The 22,602-nt window shown below is 29.6% G+C and overlaps 1 protein-coding gene across 1 annotated transcript; it reads right to left on the bottom strand.

The window, feature by feature from the left end:
- Positions 1-7,290: 7,290 nt before the first annotated feature.
- LOC136088414 (E3 SUMO-protein ligase ZBED1-like) lies at positions 7,291-8,064 on the bottom strand. The gene has a single exon (XM_065812122.1). The coding sequence runs from the start codon at positions 8,062-8,064 to the stop codon at positions 7,291-7,293; it is 774 nt and encodes a 257-aa protein (XP_065668194.1).
- Positions 8,065-22,602: the final 14,538 nt, after the last annotated feature.

The raw sequence follows: 22,602 nt of genomic DNA on the forward strand, positions 1-22,602 counted from the left end.
GCCAACTTGTTGGGGGTATTTTTGTTCTCACGCTCCAATCACCGCAATTTTTTTGAGAAACATTTTCATTTGACTTAACAACATTCTTGATTTTTTTTTGACTTAATAAATTATTTTTTTTGACTTAATTAATTAATTTTTTTGACTTAATTAATTAATTTGACTTAACAACATTCGCACGATGCCTAAAAGTGTCATATCTGAAACATCAAAAAAATCCTGCCCACGCCGCTGGTAAAGCAATATACGAAAAATAAAATTTTCGCAAGAATCACAAGCGAAAAGAAACTTGCTAATCGATTCATTTCGAAAGAAGATTTTTGAAACCTACCGAAAGGACTCAGTTAAAAAATAATATCAGTTTTTTACTTCATAAAAATTTGCATGCGCGATAATTGACACTTATGAGTAATGAGCTTTTAATTACTTAGTTCATTGAACGGATTTTTTTAAATGGAACATTTTAATCTTGTTTTTATGACGAATTTCAAGTTTTCTTCCGTAAGTGACCGTTCTTCAAGTGGATTTATCGAAAATTTTCCTTTCGAAATAAATTTTTTGATCATTATTTGAAAAAACAAACTAGTAAAAATTTAATATGTTGCTATACTGAAGATAAAGTTTCATTACAAACAGTTTGATATATACAGATATTTTATTTTCACATTTCTTGCAGTTAGGCGAATAAACTTCCTTTATAGATTTCGAAACGTAGTTATTAAAAGCGCTCATTTCTCAAGTGCTACTTCCGAAAGTGAAACTTTTGGAAGTTTTGGAAGAGCATTATTTGAAATAGCAACTTACGAAAGTCTAATTTTCAGAAGTATTATTTGCGAAAGTTACTTTGACATATTTTAATGCTTCTATATATTCGTTACGAATAAAAATAAATACTAATTGACAATTAGTATTTATTTTTATTCGTAACGAATATATAGAAGCATCAAAATTTGTCAAAGTAACTTTCGCAAATAATATAGTATTACAATTAGTAATTGTATATACCCTTTTGAAAGATTTTTTTACAGAAATCTTTGAAACCTTTCGGTTAACAACCCTATTACAAAGGCCTAAAATAGCAACATAGGAAAAATTATCCCAGATAAGTAACATTCCTAAAATTGGATTTTATTATACATTGCCTATAAATTTTCATTTTCATATTAGTGATATATAGTATTGGAGCCAGCGAGAAGGGAAGGTGGTGTTGGGGGTATGACACTCACTATCTATTACCATGGAACTATAAGAGATGGACGTGCAACCTATTGTTTTACATCAAAGAGGCCGCAGAAATTAGCGAGCCATGCGAGTTTCCGACAAACTCTAAATTTTCACCCGTCAACAAAAAAATCTATTAAAATGGCTGGCCTTAGTTTTTAAACAGAAACTCTGATCACGTGGTATTAGTTTAAATTTTATAGCATTTGTTTAATAAGACTGTTCAGGATAAGTAACTACTTCACGTGTTGACAAATTACTAAACAAATTACACCAAGGAAAAGGAAATCAGTTGTCGGCACGAACAGATTTTCATCATTTTTCCAAGATAAACATTTGTAAATTTGGGAACTTTTTTCGTGTAAACAAAGTTCCATCAATAATAAAATAGATCTGTAAAGATAATTTTAATTTAAATTTCATCAATAATAAAATAGATCTGTAAAGATAATTTTAATTTAAATTTCATCAATAATAAAATAGATCTGTAAAGATAATTAGTTCCATCAATAATAAAATAGATCTGTAAAGATAATTAGTTCCATCAATAATAAAATAGATCTGTAAAGATAATTAGTTCCATCAATAATAAAATAGATCTGTAAAGATAATTAGTTCCATCAATAATAAAATAGATCTGTAAAGATAATTATAATTTAAAAAAGTGAAGCGAAAAGTAAAAATGCTTAAATAAAATTTTTAGTTAAGGTCTGGTTTCATGCAACTCCTTGGTCCTTCATTCACCAGCCTTAGTTTTGTGTATTTTTTTAGTATTATTTCCGATATGTCGCCATTTTTTGCCTCGACTACTCTATAAGCTCCATAATATATATTCCACTGAGCATTGTTTTTTAGTAGGTGTATTTTCTAATGGGCTTTTTTATAACTCGTTTGATAATGCAAAACCTTTTAAAAAGTTATTCAAGTTAGTCAAGGCACATAATAACCCATTTGTTTTTGTCAAATAAAAATTAGTTTATATATAGGGGAGAGTGGGGTAATGGCGAACGCGGGGTAACTCCGAACATGGTCAAAACAGCATTGTAAAAAAATAAATTCGACAATTTTTTTTTACCTGCTGAGAAGGGATCCTATGCTCAGTTCCAGACGTGCAGTAGTGTAATGAAGCTGCGGATGTTGTTCACTATAATTTGATTTTAAATTTTTCTGATAATTTTATGCAACTTTTTTCTTGAGTAACACTCTGTTGTAGCTTCTATGGAAATAAAGTCACTCCTTTTTTTTGTTTTTGTTGCATAATATAGTTTTTAGACTTAGTTATTACAATTAGCTTTTTATTCGCTATTACACAACAGTGCTTGTGATTGCCCCCCAATGTGTTCGGAATTACCCCACGTAGGCAGGGTAATTCCGAACACCAATGGTTTTATTTCTGGCATAAATTTTTATTTTATAATAAGATTTTTAAAAATTCCTTTTGAGGGTTTGTGACTGAGTAGTTAAACTAATTGATAAGCAATAAATATGATCAATTTTGTATAACTGGTGTCTTTAATTCGCATTCCCGCTTAGGTGTTCGTCAATACCCCACTCTCCCCTAGCTGGTAAATCATGCTATGTTAATATTAAATACTTAGTTATTCTTGCGGTTTGCCATAAATTGATTTGCTAAATTCTTTAAAACTGTGACAAATTATTTTTTTCTTTATTGTATTTATATTCATTTTATGTATGAGTTATTTATCCTTAACTGTATATATTTCTGTTGTTAAACATAAAAATAAAAAATTCTATAACATTCATAAACAATAAGTCAAAAAATTCTATAACATTCATAAACAATAAGTACAGCAATGTAGTAGATGGTGTAGTTCCCTGGACATGAAACCAATATTCTCTAAGTAGCTACAAAACTAGGTGATATTTTGTATTATTTGTTTTTTTTTATATTTATATATATATTCGTCATTTTTAATATAAGTTTGTACAACACTTTACCGTGAAATATATGACTGGAGCAGTAGAAGACAATAGTCTTATCATCTTGCCCCATTTTTGTCGTTGACAAAATATAACAAAAATATAAACCAAATACAAATATAATAAAATATTTATAATACATATAAATTTTTTATTTTTTTTTATTTTTATTTTTTTTTTTATTTTTTTTTTTGCAATGAACATCATTAAATAACCAAGTAAGTAATAAAATAGAATTTCAAGAAAAAGTGAAGATTTAAAATGAAAAAGGAAAAATTTTAAAAATAAGAGATTGTTTCATTAATGTTGAGGTCTAGTAGCTGTTGTTTTACAACGCATTTAAAATGTTGGAATGAGTTTATAGTTTTTATTTTGTTTGTTAGAAATGAGTTCCACAATTGGGGTCCTCTGCTGGATATTGAGAATTTAGATAGTCTTAAAGTGGTTTTCGGAATATAGTAGTTCTTGATAGAGTATTTTGTTTGATATTTGTGATTGATAAGGCGAAAAAAGTTATGGAAGACTTCAGGGACCAGATCATTTTTGAGTTTAAACATGAACTGAAGAATGCAATAGATATTTTGTTCATAGATATTAAGAACTCTCAGTTCCTTCATTAAATGTTTAGAATTGGCATTTCTATTTGCGTTTGTTAATATACGGCATGCTTGTTTCTGTTTTTTATATATTAAATCTAGTTTTGATTGGTAGGTACTAGCCCAGGCAATATTGCAGTAGTTAATATAGCTATGTATATATGCAAAATAAAAACTTTTAAGGCATGCATTATTTAAAATATATCTGGTTTTATGCATAATTCCAATGTTTTTAGATATTTTGTTTTTTAATATATTAATGTGGTCTTTCCAGCTAATATGTTCATCTAAGAATACCCCGAGGAATTTGACTGAGAACGCTCGATTTAGTCTAACTTTGTCTAATAGAATATCAGGAAGTTTTAATGGTAGTTTGTCTGAATTGTATGGTTTTGTGAAAAAGATATAATTACTTTTCTCAATGTTGACAGAAAGTTTGTTTGCTTTAAACCAATCGCTCAACTCTTCAAGTTCCTGATTTACTGTATTAAAAAGTGTAGTAATGTTAGAGTGGGTATAGAAAGCTTGAGTGTCATCTGCGAAAAGAATGAAATTCAATATACTGGAAGATAAAAATATGTCATTTATATAGATTAGGAAAAGCAGAGGTCCTAGAATAGACCCCTGGGGAACACCACATGTGACGGTTTCAAGAGGAGTGTATGTTTTATTGTAAAATAAGGCTTGTTTACGGTTTTTTAGATAGCAACTGAACCATTTTAAATTTTTATTTTTTATACCATAATTATAAAGTTTGTATAGAAGGATCTCGCGATCCACTGTATCGAAAGCCTTTGAAAGGTCGATAAATACTCCAAGGGTATTTGTTATATCTCAAATTTGTTATATCTCTAGTTATACATGTACTAAAGTAGTTAAGTAAATGATCTCAATTTCTATATTATTATCAGTGTTATTTCTTAAAATATAAGGAATATCTAGCTATATAAAACTAAACTTAAAATCTATTAAAATTCTATTGTAGCCATTCTTGACGATTTTTTTATTATTCAAATAAACATATGTAACTTATATCATTGTATAGAGCTTGACTTGACTTAAAAAACGAGGGGTCATTCGGCCTTTGAAGTTAAGCGGATCTAAAGTTATTGAATTTTTTGTAGTGCAATAATTGATGATTTTTTGACGAAAGGTATAGGGCTTGAGTATGGAAAATTTGCATTGTTATGGCACCGAAAATTTGCATTATGTCACGCAAAATCAAAACAAAAAACGTCATAAAATATGCGAAGGAAGATAGTTATATATATATACATAGTTTCTATATACAAATCCTTAGAACCTATTCTTCAAGAAAACATAAATAAATACTTGTTATAAAAAGAGGAAAGAGTAAACTTGCAATTTCCACCTGGACACTATTAAAAAACACTTTTTTTTTCTATAAAAATAAACCTTGAAGTTTTGAAACGCTAAGAACTAAAAATTTATGTATAAAAGTTAAAAAGTGTGCACATTCCATTTGATTCGTCATCCCTTTTTTAATGTATACGGAAAGTTTTATAAAAATTGGATGTGTTTTGGTACTAAGGAATCCTAACCTCTAAAAGCTTTGTTTTAAAAAAATGTTCCCGCTTCGAGCTTTTTTCTTAAAAGTGGTCTTAAGATATGGATAAAATTTAAATGAAGCCATATAAACCATAGTACTTTCTATATATGACTGGAAAGAGGTTGAGTAACACTAATTGATGCAAAAAACCTTAAGGTGTTTGCTTAAGCATACAAAAAGATATAAGAGAGTAAAATTCATGAAAGTTACGTGTTTTTTTTCAAACGTCAAATGTTTTTCGTTGAGCCGTGGAATCGCTATCTATTGCTGTTATCTTGAATAACTAAAAGGAAGTTGATGTAACTGGTTAGACGAGACCAAAAGTTTTCGACGAATCCGACAGACTTTATAATTTAATTTCTATTGTTTAAAACAAAAGATTTGTAACAATGCGCAATGAGCATGGTTCGCAAAAAAAAAAAAAAAAATAGGTTGCAAGTCCATCTCTTATAGGCCATGCTATTACCGATATTTAGTTTGATCGGCAAATTAAGATGTTATTATAATTATTAGCAAATCTCAGCAATCGATATATATATTCTTATACTCAGCAAGTATAATTTTTAATCGGCAATTATTCTTACGGCAGTTTTCAACTTACCACCTCCCCCCCCCCCTTTCCCCTGAATACTAGCGAATATACTTAGTCTCTAAATATTTAATTTCATATAAGCGATAAGAAGTACCAATTTATTAACGCTAACTTCCATCATTTTTCTCAACAAGCTTGAAATTTAATGCGAAAGCTTATGTATGCAACGTTGTCATTACATTCATAATTAAAACTTTATCATTTTCTCATTTTTTCAACGTACGGACAAATAAGCACAGAATTGCGCTTAAATTGGTTGGCGTATTTAGGTTATGTTTGTTACATTTTAAGTACATTTAAGCTTCGGCAATTTATTTATTCTAAAATGCATGCCAAATGTTAAACGTATTAATAGAGTTTTCAAAATGCAAAACATTTAATAGCATTTACCGAGAGGCTCATCGTCCGCATTTAAAAATGCAACTTCCGCAATTAAATCGTGTAAAACTGTAAAATAAACATTCTGTTAAATGGCAGCGGTCGCTTTATCAAACCAGAAAATTTCTTATCACTTTTTAATTACTTAAAAAATGCAGAATATCTATCATTTTAAAGTACATTTTCACTTTTTGTTAAAAAAAAATTAAGTTACGATATATTTTTCCCAAAATAGTGTTGTTTTTTTTGTATCAAAAATTTAATTTTTAGTCGTATATAAACTCATTTAATTATATTAAATATGGCTGTATACTAGGCAGCAGCAATTTTTGGCTTTTAATTGCTTCAAGCTGGAGTAGATAGTTTGTTAGAAAATAAGAGTTTTAGCGTGAAAAGTAAGATCTAAAGTTAACTAGAAGCAATCTTATTTAAAAAGTAAGTTTGAAATATCAACTTAAATGAACCGCGTTTAAGACACCATTTTTTGTAGAATTATAAAGAAAAGGTAAGGTTAATGAAATCATTCATTATGAAATATAAACTTGGGTGGGTCATTTAAAGTGGGTCAATTAATACATGAAAATGTAAAATACATTTACAAATGTAAAAAAACTTAAATTTAAATAACATAGAATCGGGAAGACTTGCTACGTTCATATTTTGCACTTAGTTTTATAGTCTAATTAAGCAATTGGTTTTTCTAAAAACAAAATTAAAAATCGGATAATGATACTTTGCAAAAAATTGCGATAATTGTAGCCTGGAAACATAAAAGCCCTCAAGTTTCTGGGGTCCCCCCCCGTCCCAAACATGAGAGCAACAACTTTATAAAATCATTTTTTAAACATGTTGCAACCTTGTTTGATTGTTTTTAAAACAAAACAGTTCAAGTTCTAAATTTAAGAGTTTTTATTGAAGAACAATAAAATAAATTCAAAAATAATTATTACAACAAGATATTTCCGTATTACATTGATTAAATTGCACCAATTTTAAACCAAATTAAAAAATTCCAAATTTTCGTACAAAAACATCAACATTTGAAAACATTCAGCCGTCATCCTGTTTCGCTTAGCATACAAATTGTTTAATGCATCAGAAAAAAGGCGCTCACTTGGTGCACTGGTAGCAGGTGTACATAAAATCATCGTTGAAATGCAATACAATATTGGAAAAACATATTGATTTTGATGCCAAAACTCTAAAACATTTTGTTCGTGCACTGACAATCTTATATATTCACTGATTTCTTTTTTTAAATCTAAGGTTACATTTTTGTCACTATCACTTCCAGAATCATCTTCTTCATCCTCAAATGACAACTTAAATTTTTTTGATTCCTTTGTCACCTTTTTAATTGGAATTATTTCACCAACTCTTTTTGAGAGATAAAAATCTGACAAAAATTCTTTCACAATTTTTAAATATTTCTTTTTTTCGTACTTTTCAAAGAATTGAAAACTTTTATAATTTGGATCCAAAAAAGTGGCACACAATAAAAAGGAATTATTCTCTAATTCATATGAATCTTTGTAAGTTTGTAAAGATTCTAACAAATGTGATTTCAATATTACAATTAAAGGAGGAGTCTCACTTGTATTCTTACTCAGCTGCTTCTCAAGGTACTTTATACTTGGAATAATTAAAGAACACGTTGCATACCTATCGCCAGATAGTAAAACACTTACTTGATTAAAGCTTAATAAAGCATTTACCGTTTCTTTTAAGTTAACCATTTCATCTTCATCGAGTAAATATTTTCTCATATCTTTGTATTGTTGTTTCGAATTAAAGATATCTTTTACGTAGGAGTGAAGCTTAAGCATTCGCTCTGCCATGAGAAACGTAGAGTGCCAACGAGTTTCACATCTTGAATCAAATAAAGTATGTGATTTTTTTCGACACCTTGTCGTGTTTGACTTTCCTCTAATAAATCATTAAGTTGAGAAGAATGATTGAAAGATGTAACAATTTTCCTGCACTTAGTTAATGTTCTTGCAATGAAAAAGAATTTAGACGAAGTATCTTTTTCACCTTCTTCAACTAAATCTATGACATTTTTAACAACTAATTGCAAAACATGTCCCATGCATCTTATTGGTTGAATGTTTAAACAAACTTTTAAAGAATTTAGACAGTTGCGTACGTTACTGGCGTTGTCTGATACTATACTCATTATTTTATCATCTACTTTAAACTTTTCTACGATTTTTAGCAAAGCCTCTTTTAAATTATCTGCATCATGGCGGCCATTAAGGTATGCAAAGCCCAAACAAAAACTGATGAAATTTTTTTTGTCAGAAATGAAATGTGCAGTTGCAGATATATAACTATAGTTTTGACAGGACGTCCATCCGTCAGTAGTAATAGATAAAACTTTAATTGATAATAATTTTGATTTCAAAAGTTCAACTTTTTCTCGATATAAATCAGTTAAAAGAGATCTTAACTTTTTTCGGCAAGGCACTTTATACTTTGGATTTAAACACAAAACAAATTCTTTAAATGCACTACTTTCTACCAACATAAATGGAAGACAACAGGCAATAATGAAAATTAAAAGAGCTCTATCAATCTTATCGCTAACTTCTTTTGACAAGCCACTCATAGTTCGTTTTTTTTTCGGCGTTATTATTTTGTGATCATGTTCAAGATGGTAATCTAATGTACTCTTTGATGTTTTACAAGAGTACTTTTTAGGTCTGTTACTATTACATTGATTGCTGTTACTATTACATTGATTGATAGAAAGTCTGTTACTATTACATTGATTGATAGAAAAAACTAAATGGACACTTTTTTATCCACCTTCAAAAAAACAGAAACTGCCTCATATCATGCCAGACCTTTTAATTGATAATATAATAATAAAAAGAGAAAAAGTTACTAAGTTTCTTGGAGTATATATTGATGAGAATCTATCTTGGAGAAATCATATTGATAATACCTCCAATAAAATCGCTAAATGCATCGGAATTCTCTATAAAGCAAGAAATGTATTATGTAAACACCAGTTAACACAATTATATTATTCATTTATACATTGTCATTTAAACTACGCGAATATTATATGGGGAAGCACTCATAGAACAAAACTAAAATCTCTTTACCTTCATCAGAAACACGCAGCTCGCGCAATAAATTTTAAAAATCGGTTTTTTCATACGAAACAACTTTTTAAAGAAATGAATATTTTAAATGTATATCAACAAAATGTCTTTAACATTTTATGTTTCATGTTTAAATGTAGAGAAAATTTGTTGCCAAACGTATTACAAAATCTTTATTGTATGAAACCTAAAAACAAATATAATCTTCGAATTAATAACAATCTTATTGCCCCTTTTTTTTTTTTTAATTAAGGTTTTACAATAAATTGTGTAGGCATAAACTGCCTGTCAACCTAATTATATAATACTTGACAATTACAGAGTTTGTATAACTAATAGAAAATAAAATGTGGATTAGTCATAGAGAAGCCATTCATTTTTTAGATGATTGTCTAGAAGCAGTTTAAACGTTTTTAAAGATAACGCTGATACAATGTGATTAGGAAGAGAGTTCCATTTATTTATTATTCTTAGAGAAAAAAAATTCATACGTAAATTTAATCGCGAAGATTGTTTTTTTAGTTTATATATATGACCACGAGTAATAAATTTACTATCTATTTCAAAAAGACTTTTGTCACTATTGTTGTTTTTGCACCATTTGTAGACATTGATTAGGTCTGCACGAAGTAGCCTGTATTTTACAGTTGTCATATTTAATGCCAACAATCTTTGTTCATACGGTAGATCCTGTAATCCATTGATTCGTTTCGAAGCTCTTCTTAACACATTTTCTAGTTGCCGTTTGTCTTTGAGAAGTCCAGGGTTACAGATTGATCCACAGTATTCTAGGTGAGGGCGGACTAGTGCTGAAAATAGTTTTTTGAAGGATAATAAGTCTGGATATGATGTAAATGTTCTTTTTATTATTCCTATTATTTGTGTGGCTTTGTTGACTTGAATAGTTGTGTGTTTGGAAAATAATAAGTTCGAATCTATGTGAACACCTAAATCTCGTTCGCAATTTGTGGTTTTAATGTTTACTCTTATATTTTTTTCTGGATCATGCATATTATAAGTATGGGATTTGTTGTTGTTTCCTAAGTGCATTACAGAACATTTATCAATATTAAATTTCATTCCCCATTTTTGAGACCATGTAACAAGAGCGTCGATGTCATTTTGTAATTCTTGCGCAGATTGAGTATTTTCAATAGAACGGAAGATTTTGGTATCGTCAGCAAAAAGAGCAGCTTTTGATTTGATTACTTCAGGGATATCGTTGACATATATAATAAAAAGTAAAGCTGAAAGGACGGAGCCTTGGGGAACTCCACTTTTAACGGGTACCCAGTTTGAATAATTTCCATTAACAACAACTCTTTGTCTACGGTTTTTCAAAAAGTTTTTAATCCAATATAGTATTGATCCATTTATACCATAAGCTTTAAGTTTCGAAATAAGAAATTTATGTGGAACTTTGTCAAAGGCTTTTTCAAAATCAAGATAAATGTTGTCGATGGGAATATTATTATCAAGTGATGACGTCCAATAATTAATTACAGTTAAAAGGTTAGTTAAACAGGAATGATCTGGACGAAATCCATATTGGTGTGGACTTAATAAGTTATTTTTAATCAGGTGTGTCATAATATGACTTTTTATAATTTTTTCAAAGATTTTTATTAAAGTACAAGTTATACTGATAGGTCTATAATTAAGTGCTTTTGATCTGTCACCTTTTTTGAATATGGGTGTAATTGTTGCGTCTTTCCATATTTGGGGTATTGATCCACTCTCAAGTACTTTGTTAAAAATAGTAGATAGATGTTTAGACATTTGAAAGCAAGTTTTCTTAAATATTATTGGGTGTAATGCATCAGGGCCTGGTGATTTATATGAGTTTAGACTTTTGAGGTATGTTTCGATATTTTCCGGACTTAGATCAATATTGTTTGTTAGTGGATTTACATTTTTATATGTTAGGTTAAATGGTGGTGTTGCTGTTATTTTTTTGTTTGAAAAAGTATCAGCAAAAAAAATATTGAATAGATGAGCTTTATCTAGATCAGTAGTTGCAACAATATTATTGTATTGGATGTCAGGGAATGCTTCTTTGTTTTTTCTTTTTGATTTGACATACGAGTAAAATGCTTTTGGATTTTGATCTATGTCTCTCGCCAGTTTTTTTTCAAATTCAATAATTGCTTTTCTGCACGCAGTTTTTGCTTTGTTTCGTGAAATGCGGTACTCATTATATGTTTCTTCATTTCTGTTCAATATATATTGACGATATTTCTCTCGTTTAAATTTAAGTTCGTTGATTATTTGAAAGTCAATCCACTTTGAGCGTTTTTTATTATTAAAGTTAGATTTTGGGATATTATTGTTGATAGTAGTTTTAAGTTTATTGAAAAAGATACTCCATAGTTGGTCTGAGTTGGATGTTGGACAGAGTTTAATATTTGCAAGGTCTTCATTAATTTTGTCATAGTTCCCTTTTGTGTATAAATGCTTTGTATGGTATTGTGATAAATTTATAATAGATTCAATCGATACAGCAAAGTAGAGTAGTTGATGATGACTTTTGCCAATGGGTGCTAGATGAGTTAAAAAGGAGATCATGTTTTCATCAGAAGTAAATAAGAGGTCAATTGTAGAAGGATTTTGGTTTTGTCTGATGTGTGTTGCATTTGAAATATGTTGGGTTAAAAAAGAATCGCGAATATTTTCAGTAAATTTAATTGATTTAGAGGAATTTGTAATAGGCTGTTTTGGATTTTGCCAGATGATATCTGGGTAGTTAAAATCTCCTATAATAAGAATGTTTGGATATTTGTTTGAAAGTTTGGCAATATGTTGATTTATGCAGTTAGTGTTTTCATCGTTACTATTTGGTGATCTGTAATATAAACTTAACAATAACTTAGAAGTTTTCGTTGCAATTTCACAACTGAGCGATTCAGATGGAAATATATCTAGGTTTATTAGGGATGACTTTAGTTTGTTATGTATAAATATTGCTAAACCTCTTCGGCAAGAACTATTCTTGTGATTTGTATGTAGTATGTAATTTTCAATAGCAAACTCGAGATCATTAACTTCAATTTTTTTATTTTTAGGCAGAGTTTCTGTTAAAAAAATAATTTCGGGTTTCAGATTGTTTACAATTTGTTTGAGCTCGTGGCGTTTATTTAGGAAGGAGTCGATGTTTGTGTATATAGCTTTGACGGATTTAATTTCAGTAACTTTTTTAATGGTTTGAAAATTAATCCAATTTTTTATAGTTTTTTTATATTTTTTGTTTACTGAAATTAAGTTTGATGACTTCGTTGCGCCTAATGCACCATCGAAAGGGTGAGTTTGGTTCATTTTCAAGGAGAATTTGGTTTTTCTTATTTCTTTCTTTTCTAAGTTGAGAATCGATTTGCCTTTCGGCGAGTGTCATATCTGGATTAATGAAGACGTTTGTATATTTTATCTTTTTGCGCAATTCCCTAGCGGCAAGTAAAACTTTATTACGTTCGCTGTTTTCAGGAAGTACTGCAATAATGGGCGGAGGAGTTTTTGAGTCTTTTTTGTTTTTTAATCTTATTATTTTAATAGGCTTTTCATTGCCTTTACCAATTTCCTCAAATATCTCGTCAATCATTTTTTTGTCGTCGTTGTTTTTTTCAAGTTCATTTATTTTTTTTGATTCTGGAATTCCGAAAACGATAATGTTCTTTTCACGCTTTTTTTTTTCTTCCTGTTCAGATAATATAGTTTTGGTAATTGAGTTTACAACAATAGCTTTTTCTGCAGATTTATTTTTGTGATAAAGATTTGACCAAAATGTAGCTGAACTATTTTCGGTTTCTTTTTTCGATTCTAATAATTCAATTCTTTTTATAAGTCTTTGAATAGTTTCGTTTTGATCACGTATAATATCGGATAGTTCCGAACAGCTAAGTTTACCTTGCTTAATCATGAATATTGTTATGATGTCGTGTCGATTTTATGAAATTAATAATGAATAAATAATAATAATGTAAAATAAGAAAATAATAACAGGATAATAATAACAATAATAGTAAAATAAAATTTACAATTAAAAAAAAAATCTGAAAGAAAAAAAAAAAAAATATATATATATATATTTATTATGTTTATTTATTATGTTATATATTTTGTTCCAGAGATAAGGACCTCGATAAGAAACAAAAAACTGGTCTTTGCTTTTTGCCATAAAAGCAAAGACCAGTATTTTGTTTCTAATCGAGGTCCTAATCTCTGGAACAAAATAGTCTTACCTAATTTTGATTTATCTACCCAACTTAATGTTGCCTCTAACAAAAAAAAACTTAAAAGAATTATATTTTTAATTGAAAATATTTTGATTTACTTTTAATTGTTTTTTTGTTTTGTTTGTTTGTTTATTCGTTGTTGTTCTATTTTGTATATTTTATTTATTTTTTAATCTTGGCTTTTTAAAATTTTATCTTGGTTTTTACATGTTTTTGCATAAAGTTGTATTATTATTATTATTTCACTTAAGACATTGTATTTTTATCAAAAATTAACCATATATTGTAAAGGGCTTCATGACAAGATCCACATGATCTTCTAGAAGTCCTGTCGTTACTAATGTAAAAATTGTAAAATATAATTGGTTATTGTAATATTTTTAAACGGCAAAATATTTAAAAAAAAAAAAAAAAAAAAAAAAAAAAATTGCATATCCATTTTGATGTTTCCTCATCGATTGAGTAATATTCGTATGTAGTTTTAGCTGCTTCTTCAATGGACTGAGCATCAACTTCAATTTCTGTTTGACCGGATGAAAAACTTGAACTTCTTTCGCTATCGTTATGATCTGCAGGGTTTTGTTCATCTATAGTCTTTCTTTTATCCAATCTTTTTTTCGTCAGATTCATCAAATCAGATATTGGAGCAGCATATTCAATTGGAGAAGACGTATTATTTTTCGACATAGTTTAAAAATGCAATTTCTTAAAGTAAATTTAAATATATATTTGAGAATAACGGTTTATCTAATATATAGCGGGAAACCATTACTTTGAGGTGTCAGTTAAGACATTCCTTAAATTTTGTTGTGTTGAGAAATTATATGAACATAATATGAATTAAGACAAATAAATCAACTTAAAGACATTCATTAAAATTTATTGTTTTTAAGAAATTTAAAATACGTAATATAATTTGTGACAATTAGGTAATAAAAATGTTTTGTTTGTACCTAGTATTGCCCCACATTTTCTTTCATTGAATTAAATAAAAATTGGTTTGTTAGTAGAACAACTCCGCCAAAAACAGCTGATACTTTATACCGAATACATAATTAGTTATCAGCATTTTAATAATAATTTAAAAAAAAAAAAAAAAATTGAGAGTTGAACAAGATATATATTCAATTACACAACATAGAAATAATAAAAAACATTAATTGCGTAACAAATTGTTACGCAGTTAATGTTTTTTATTATTTCTATATTGTGTAATTGTTACTAACAACTACAATCATATTGTCGTCACTGTAAAAACTGCGTTTTATGAGTGTAGAACAAAATAAATTAGGTATTATTACCTCAAAAAATGATTGCTGGTATTATATAAAAGAAATCCGAAAAAGCTTCTGCATACAACACATTTCAAAAATATGGCACCATTTTTTTTCTAATAGTTTAAGGTTCACTTTAATTAGAAATTGAGATTTCAATCTCAATTTCTAATTAAAGCGATTTAAATCCAGATTTAAACCGCTTTTCATTGAAAGTTACTTAGTAATAAGGGGGGAGTAATTGGATACAGTTTTTTTACTATTACAAAACTCCAAGTGTATATCTCGCAAACTTAAGAAAAAAAAATTTTCTCCAAAAACTTGAAAAACTCTGAAAATCAACTTTGAAAAAGATGCCATGGAGATCTAAATTGTAACTTACAGCAATTTGTTATTAAAAAAATGGCGCTCAAACCACTTCACAACTAACACATAACAAGATTTAAAAAAAGTATTTTTTGGGTAAAAGTAACAATATATTTTTCTCAAATTAAAAACTTAGTCGACTAAATTTAGTCAAACTAAAAAGTTAGTCGACTAATTTTAGTTACGCTAAAAAGTTAGTCGACTAAATTTAGTTAGACTAAAAAGTTAGTCGACTAAATTTAGTTAGACTAAAAAATTAGTCGACTAAACTTAGTTAGACTAAAAAGTTAGTCGACTAATTTATTTACGCTAAAATGTTGGTCGACTAATTTTAGTTACGCTAAAAAGTTAGTCGACTGAATTTAGTTAGACTAAAAAGTTAGTCGACTAAATTTTGTTAGACTAAAAAGTTAGTCGACTAAATTTAGTTACGCTAAAAAGTTAGTCGACTAAATTTAGTTAGACTAAAAAGTTAGTCGACTAAATTTAGTTACGCTAAAAAGTTAGTCGACTAAATTTAGTTAGACTAAAAAGTTAGTCGACTAAATTCAGTTAGACTAAAAAGTTAGTCGACTAATTTTAGTTAGACTAAAAAGTTAGTCGACTAAATTTAGTTAGACTAAAACTAACCTTAACTCCCACCCCTAATTCCTAAACGGCCGCAGTCAAAGAGTCGAACAAGGTGGCTATGTTTCTGATTAGTTGGATGTCCTCAGTGGAGTTCCGCAAGGTTCTGTAATAGGAGCCCTTCTATTTGTTATCTTCATCAACGATATGCCAAGTCTTACTCATCACTGCTGTAAACTATTTGCCGACGATACAAAACTAATAGCTGTTATTAAAGACACCTCTGACTACCAACTTCTCCAAGAGGACATCGATTGCTTAGTTAAATGGGCACACACATAGAACATGAGTTTTAATGAAAACAAGTGTAAAGCCATGTTCTTTGACAAGAGATTTTACAACCGCCTCAACACTGCATTTATTGATAATTTGCCTGGCTCGCACGCAATGTTTACTATAACTGACTGCATCGGTAACTGCCGCAGTCTTAGTGAGACCACCTATGAGCGTGATCTTGGTATCATGGTGTAGCCAAAGCCAACGCGGCACTAGGCATGTTAAAAAGTCCATTACACTATTGGGACATTAACAGCTTTTGTGTGCTTTATACAACTTATGTACGACCACATCTCGAGTTTTGTTCTGCTGTCTGGAACCCCTATTATTGCGGAAACATAGATGCTCTCGAATCAGTGCAAGAAAGAGCCACTAAACTTGTACCTCATCTCAAGCGTTTAAGTTATCATCAAAGACTAGCCGCAATAAACATTCAATCACTTGAGGATGTAACTTAATACAGTTTTTTAAACTATACCACGGCATTAACGAAGTTGAGCTTTGAAAAAAAACTTACTAGCTCCAGCACTAAACGTGCAAGGACCAGCCAACAGTCTCTATGGCCAATGTCATCATCTTCAACGTCAAGTAGTAGAGAACTGTTTACAAAGAGAATTCTTCCTCTATAATCGCATTGTACCTGACTGGAACATCCTTCCAAACTCTATCGAATCTGCCGCGTCAGTTAACTCCTTTACTTATTTTTTTCAAAACTTTTAATTAAAAACAAAACGATTTGATATTTATCATAGCGGGGGTTCGTTAGTTGTCCTGCTTGAAAATGCTTAAACATTTGCTATAAATCATGTATAATATTATTATTATTATTAATTAAAGCTGGCCTCGAATTTTATAGGGCAGGTGTGGTGTAAAATCAATTTTTTCTGGTGCCGAGCAAACAATAAGTTTTTTTTTATAGCATTTCTCATTTTGATTTTTTTTTTTTAATTATATATTTCGTCGTTAATAGTATTTACAATAACAATGTTCATGAATAAAAAACAATATATGACAGGGGCAAAAAGAAGACTATAGTTGCCTTATCACTAAGCCCCGTTATAAATATACCGTAAATTACAATGCTAATAAAAACCGTAAAAGTTACATATGCTATAAATTATTTCAAATATGCAACTCGTTTTCCGCCATCACGTCAAGTTGTAAAGATATTTGGGTTCAAATCTTTAGTATTTGGGGTGAAGTCCCTAATATTGTCGAAAAAAAAGTTATTCAAAAGTATATCAACCTGGGTCTCAAAAGAAGCGTATTTTCATAGAGATTTTAGAAAACATAAATATTTTTCCCTAAAACTTATCGACAAAAAAGTTATATAAAAAAGTACCAAAGATTTTTTTAAAAATTTTAACAAAATGTTTCTCAGCAATAATACAAAAAGTACTTATTTTTATTACAAACAAATAACATTTTTCAAATCTCAATGAAAATAAGCTTCTTTTGAGACTCAGCTTGACATACTTTTGAATAACTTTTTTTTCGACAATATTAGGGACTTTACCCCCATATACTAAAGATTTGAATCCAAATATTTTGACAACTTGACGTGATGGTGAGAAATGAGTTGTATATTTGAAATCAAAATGAGAAATGCTATTAAAAATAAAACTAATTGTTTGCTCGGCACCAGAAAAACAAATTTTTTTTGTTGGCCTGTGTTATTAACGGTTACTTGTTGCTGAGCAACAATATTTTTAAAACTATTGGTAATAATCACTTTTAATTGGCTATTAATCACTTTTAAATTTTTCTTTACAAATCAACCTGTTCGAATATTTTTTGTTGAGGGTATAACACTTAAACTTTAACAACGTTAATTAACGAAATTTTTTTTACCGGTAATTTAAAACTGTGATTAAATTTACTTTCAGAATAATTATAACAGTAGAGTAAACTGGGGTAAGAGTAAACGATTTAGCTTCTATTTCAATTATTTTTTTTTTTTAAATAATTGAATTTTTTATAGAGAATTTTTTACATTAAATAAATGGGTAAATTTTTATTTCAAGATTAAATTCGTGTTCCAGATCATTGATTCACAATTCCAGATGTTCTAATTAGATGTTTATACTGTTTTTTCTATTGTTGTCATATCATAACCTTAACAAATAAATATGTGATATATAATCAACTATATTATAGTAAACAATTACGAATCTTTCTGTTCAAACAGCTGACAGTTGAGTATGGGCTTTTTGCTGTTTCGACAACGACTTATTACCAAAAACAACAAAGTAGTTTAAGTTTTTACCATATAATATTTGATAAAGTTGTTATTTTTGGGAAGTCATCTCAATAAACTAATAGTTAGTTACTATGACAAAAATATATTTCCAAGAAATATTTTTATACTTTCCCGAAGATTTAGTCACCATAGTTACGGACTCTTCTATGACGTTAGTAATACTAGTCTTAATATTTTTAATCAATTCGCTTGATGTCATGTCTAATAATTGTTTCGTCAATATTTACTTTTGCTATCAAAATAATAAATTTATTTTATTTTTGACTAAAAAATTTAATTTTTGTGTTAAAAATAAAACATCAACACTGTCGCGTTAGATTTTATCAGGTAAGTTCATTACTTATTTTTTTTATTTACATATTTATTACCTAACAAATTTTGATCAATCCAAAGGTCCCCTTCAACAATTTGAATAAACCAGGTAATTTCCAGATAAGACATCCGCTAAATATGCGATTTTTCACGGTCACCGTAAAATTTTATTTGTTAATACCATAGTTTTTTATTATGTTCTATTAAATTTGAACAAATTCAAGTTTCTATAACACTGTGTCTAACACTATATAACACTGTGCCTAACACTATGTCACATTTGATAACCAATAACGATGATTAGTAATATAAATATGATTCTTATTAAGAAAAAAAAATGGTTAAAAGAATTAATGATATGTCTACAAGAGACCAGAGAATACAGCATTAAGAGTGGAGAGCTTCTCAGCCAGAACACAGAAGTTGTGTGCGAGAATTGCACACAATCGACTCTTCACCATTGACACCCGGTTCATCGCAAAAACAAGTCGGTCGCAAATTGAAATAGAAATCCGACCGACAAACATACCGAACAATCGAGGCATTAAATTCGATGTTAGATAATCTTAACAAAAAATATGCGAAATTGAAAAAGCGATGCAGGGGAATACACCAACAACTATTAACAATGCACCTAGATCTAAAACGAGGCGTTTGCTGCAGAAAGTATGTGTGTCCAACGAAGTGTGAAAAAGTTTGCTTTTCCATAATGCTCAAGTTGTCGGAATACGGGAAAATTATCAATCCTTAACAAAAGAGAAGAAAAAGAGTTTTCTTGCAAATTCACTTTGACTCAAGTATTAGAGGAAATATCAACTATTTGGAGTTTATAAGGAAGAAGCAGGTGTTTCTTTTAAACGTATGAGAAAATCTACCAGAAGATAATTTAATTTTTTCACGATCACAAGGATACAATTGGTCAAAAACTTAGACAGATGTTACAAGAAATTCTTGATCGCTATAATAACAGTAGAGCAACCGTTGGAAAAAAAGAAACATTAAAAAAACAGAAAAAACAGAAAAGGTTACTACCAGATTCGATAAAAAGTTTTCATGCCAAGCTTTTGTCTGAAAATGTGTCATCCAGCTTAAGTTACACATTATTTACAAAGCTTCCTCCATTACGGGTGCGTAAACCAACCATGAAAGACCGTCAGACATGTCAGTGCAAAAGACATGAAAAGACATTGAAGATGTTTGCAGTGTAATGGTGAAGACAATTCGTAGCTTGTAATCCTAATTCAAAAGTTTGCAATTATCTTAAATGTGAAACATGTTGTGACAGTTATCCAGATTAAAACCTCATTGGAAATAAATATGTGGTGGTGGTCATGGAAAAATGCTGTTGTTGAAAAAAGAATGCTGCCGATGAGATTGTTAAATACAAAGTTGTTTGCAAAGAGCAAGTGCATGGTACGGTGACAGAACTTGTAACTTTATTTTGTGACTAATTTAAAGATTTCAAGGAACATGTTTCAACATACGGACACAGTACCAATTTCATGGAGACCTCTGTCGGCGTGCAATGCTTATAGATTCTAATGAATGTGTAATACATATTGATTTTTCTGAGAATTGGTCTTGTAAGTATCGATCAGAAATTTAAAATGTCTATTTAAAGACTCTCATAGTCAAGTTTCCCAACATACTGGAGTTTTGTTCTAGGCTCAAGATACCAAGTTATCATTCTGCACGATTTTGAATTCTCAAAGGCATGATCCTCCAGCAATATGGACTCACCTATCACTAATTTTGAAATATATTCGAGAATCTTTTCCGAACATTTATATCATTCACTTCTACCTAGATGAACCAACATCACAATTTTGACGAAAGATCAAATTTAGGGTCTTCAGCACAGTATTACACGATTTTTGCTTTGAAATGGGACAGCTGTAATTCTTTGAAAGTGGTCACGGAAAAGGAACCGTTGATGGGTTTGATGAAGTACTCAAACGTACCGCAGATGTGTGTCTAGCTTGTGCTCACAATATACCAGATGCCAAAACATTGTTCAATGTATTAATTGAAACTGGAACCCACATTTAGCTTATTTTTATTGATAAAAATGAAGTAGCAGCTATCGCAAAGACAGTTCCGTATTTTTTACCAGCAATACCCGCTAAAATTTGCAAATTATTATTCCCTTGCTTTAAAGTGCTATTTGCAGGAAGTAGCTCCTTTTAATTACTCAAGGTCAGGTCAGGTTCAGGATCATCACGATTGCCCTGCTACTGATATTATGTAACCCTGTACTAACTGTCCCATGTACTTCTGCCTTACATAGTCTACTTTTTTAGGTAAAGGCTAGGAGAAACAAACTCCAATATAAAAATCCCCTGTCTTGGGGCTCTCGGTTGATTAAAAGCTAGAGATGGTGTCTAGATAAAAATAATCATCTTGGGAAGATGTTAACTGCATCTTGGGCAGATGTTAACTGCGTTCATCTACTGTTTTGTAGGAGGCCTCCTAGCCAAAGACTTTAGGGGTAAGCAGAATAAAAAAAAGCTATGCGTCAATGTGTAAGTGTGAAAAATGAGTACACGAAATGTGTGTAAAACTGACGTCAAACGATACAGAAGACTTTTTGTGTCCCAACTGTGATAAAGCCTAATACTAGATAAATGATATAATTTTTTTCATACTTAACATATTCTAATTTTGAAAATAATACTTGCAATTACGACATTTAAAAGACTGTTTTCAAGATTAAACTAAGTTGTCAACACCGTCGCAATTTAATTAAAGTGATTAAAATTTTAGCTTTTTTCAAACTAGATTCATAAATTTTAATTTACTATCGAAAATTCAACAACGGCTAACATTTAAAGCTGGTTAGCATAACCTAAAAGTCAATTATATTGGTTTTTTGGGGTTAGGTAAGTGAGACCGTGGTGACAAATCGTATTTCGTAGACCATTGTTATAAAATATTAATAAAATCGATTTTTATGAAAAATAAAACTAGTTAAATTTCAGCAACAATTGATTGAGATAATATTATTAGATATATAATTGATTGAGATAATAAAGAAATCAAGTTAAATTATTAAAAAAAAAGTTAAAACTAATCTTATTAAAAGTTAAGTTTACAAACTATTTTAATCAAATATACGAAAAAACTATTTATTAAACAAGTTTGAGTTTTTTCATGGTCAGAAGCAGGTCCGCGCCATTTTTTCATACAAAAAAACTCATCGCCAATTCTGTATTTTTTTGGGTAAACATGATCGACAAACCCAAGACTTTCAACTATAAGCTTCACATTGATACCACATGTTGTTTTGAGTTAGCAATCTTTCTTCCCAAACTCTGCAACACTTCTTGCACCTCCTGATGTCTTTGTCTTGTCGGTGTTGTTGTTAAATTACGAAGTTGGCTAATTACTGGAGTTTGATGCTGACTGATGTTAGATGATGATATAAACTAGGATGAGGATAAAGAAGCAAACTCAATTAAAGATGATAAAGCAGTCTCGGATGAAAATGATGAAGCATGCTAAAATGGCACTTGAAATGTTTGAGCAATTTGTAATTTTATTGATCAACTTTGATGATATCATCTGGAAACAAACCAGTGCACAGTGCACCAGAATTGTATAAAAATGGCAAAATTTTTATAGGTTAAATATAGACATATGATACATGTTTATAAAGGTTTTTAAGGCCAAAGATTTCATTTTTGGGCTCCATTTTAATTTTAGAACGATCACGACTACACAAGTGGTTATTATAGAGATTGTCAAGGGTGGTCATGGGGTTTCTTGATGGTTTTTAAATTAGATGGGAAACGTTGTATATCTGAATATAGATAACTGCTGTTAGGGAATTCAAATTTGGCCATATTCGGTTTTT

This window comes from Hydra vulgaris, chromosome 12, assembly GCF_038396675.1.
Source record: "Hydra vulgaris chromosome 12, alternate assembly HydraT2T_AEP".
Lineage (NCBI taxonomy): Eukaryota > Metazoa > Cnidaria > Hydrozoa > Anthoathecata > Hydridae > Hydra > Hydra vulgaris.

What these genes read in the sequence shown, in the direction of transcription:
- LOC136088414 (XM_065812122.1), bottom strand. Translation starts at nt 8,064, where the DNA reads ATGAGAAAATATTTACTCGATGAAGATGAAATGGTTAACTTAAAAGAA.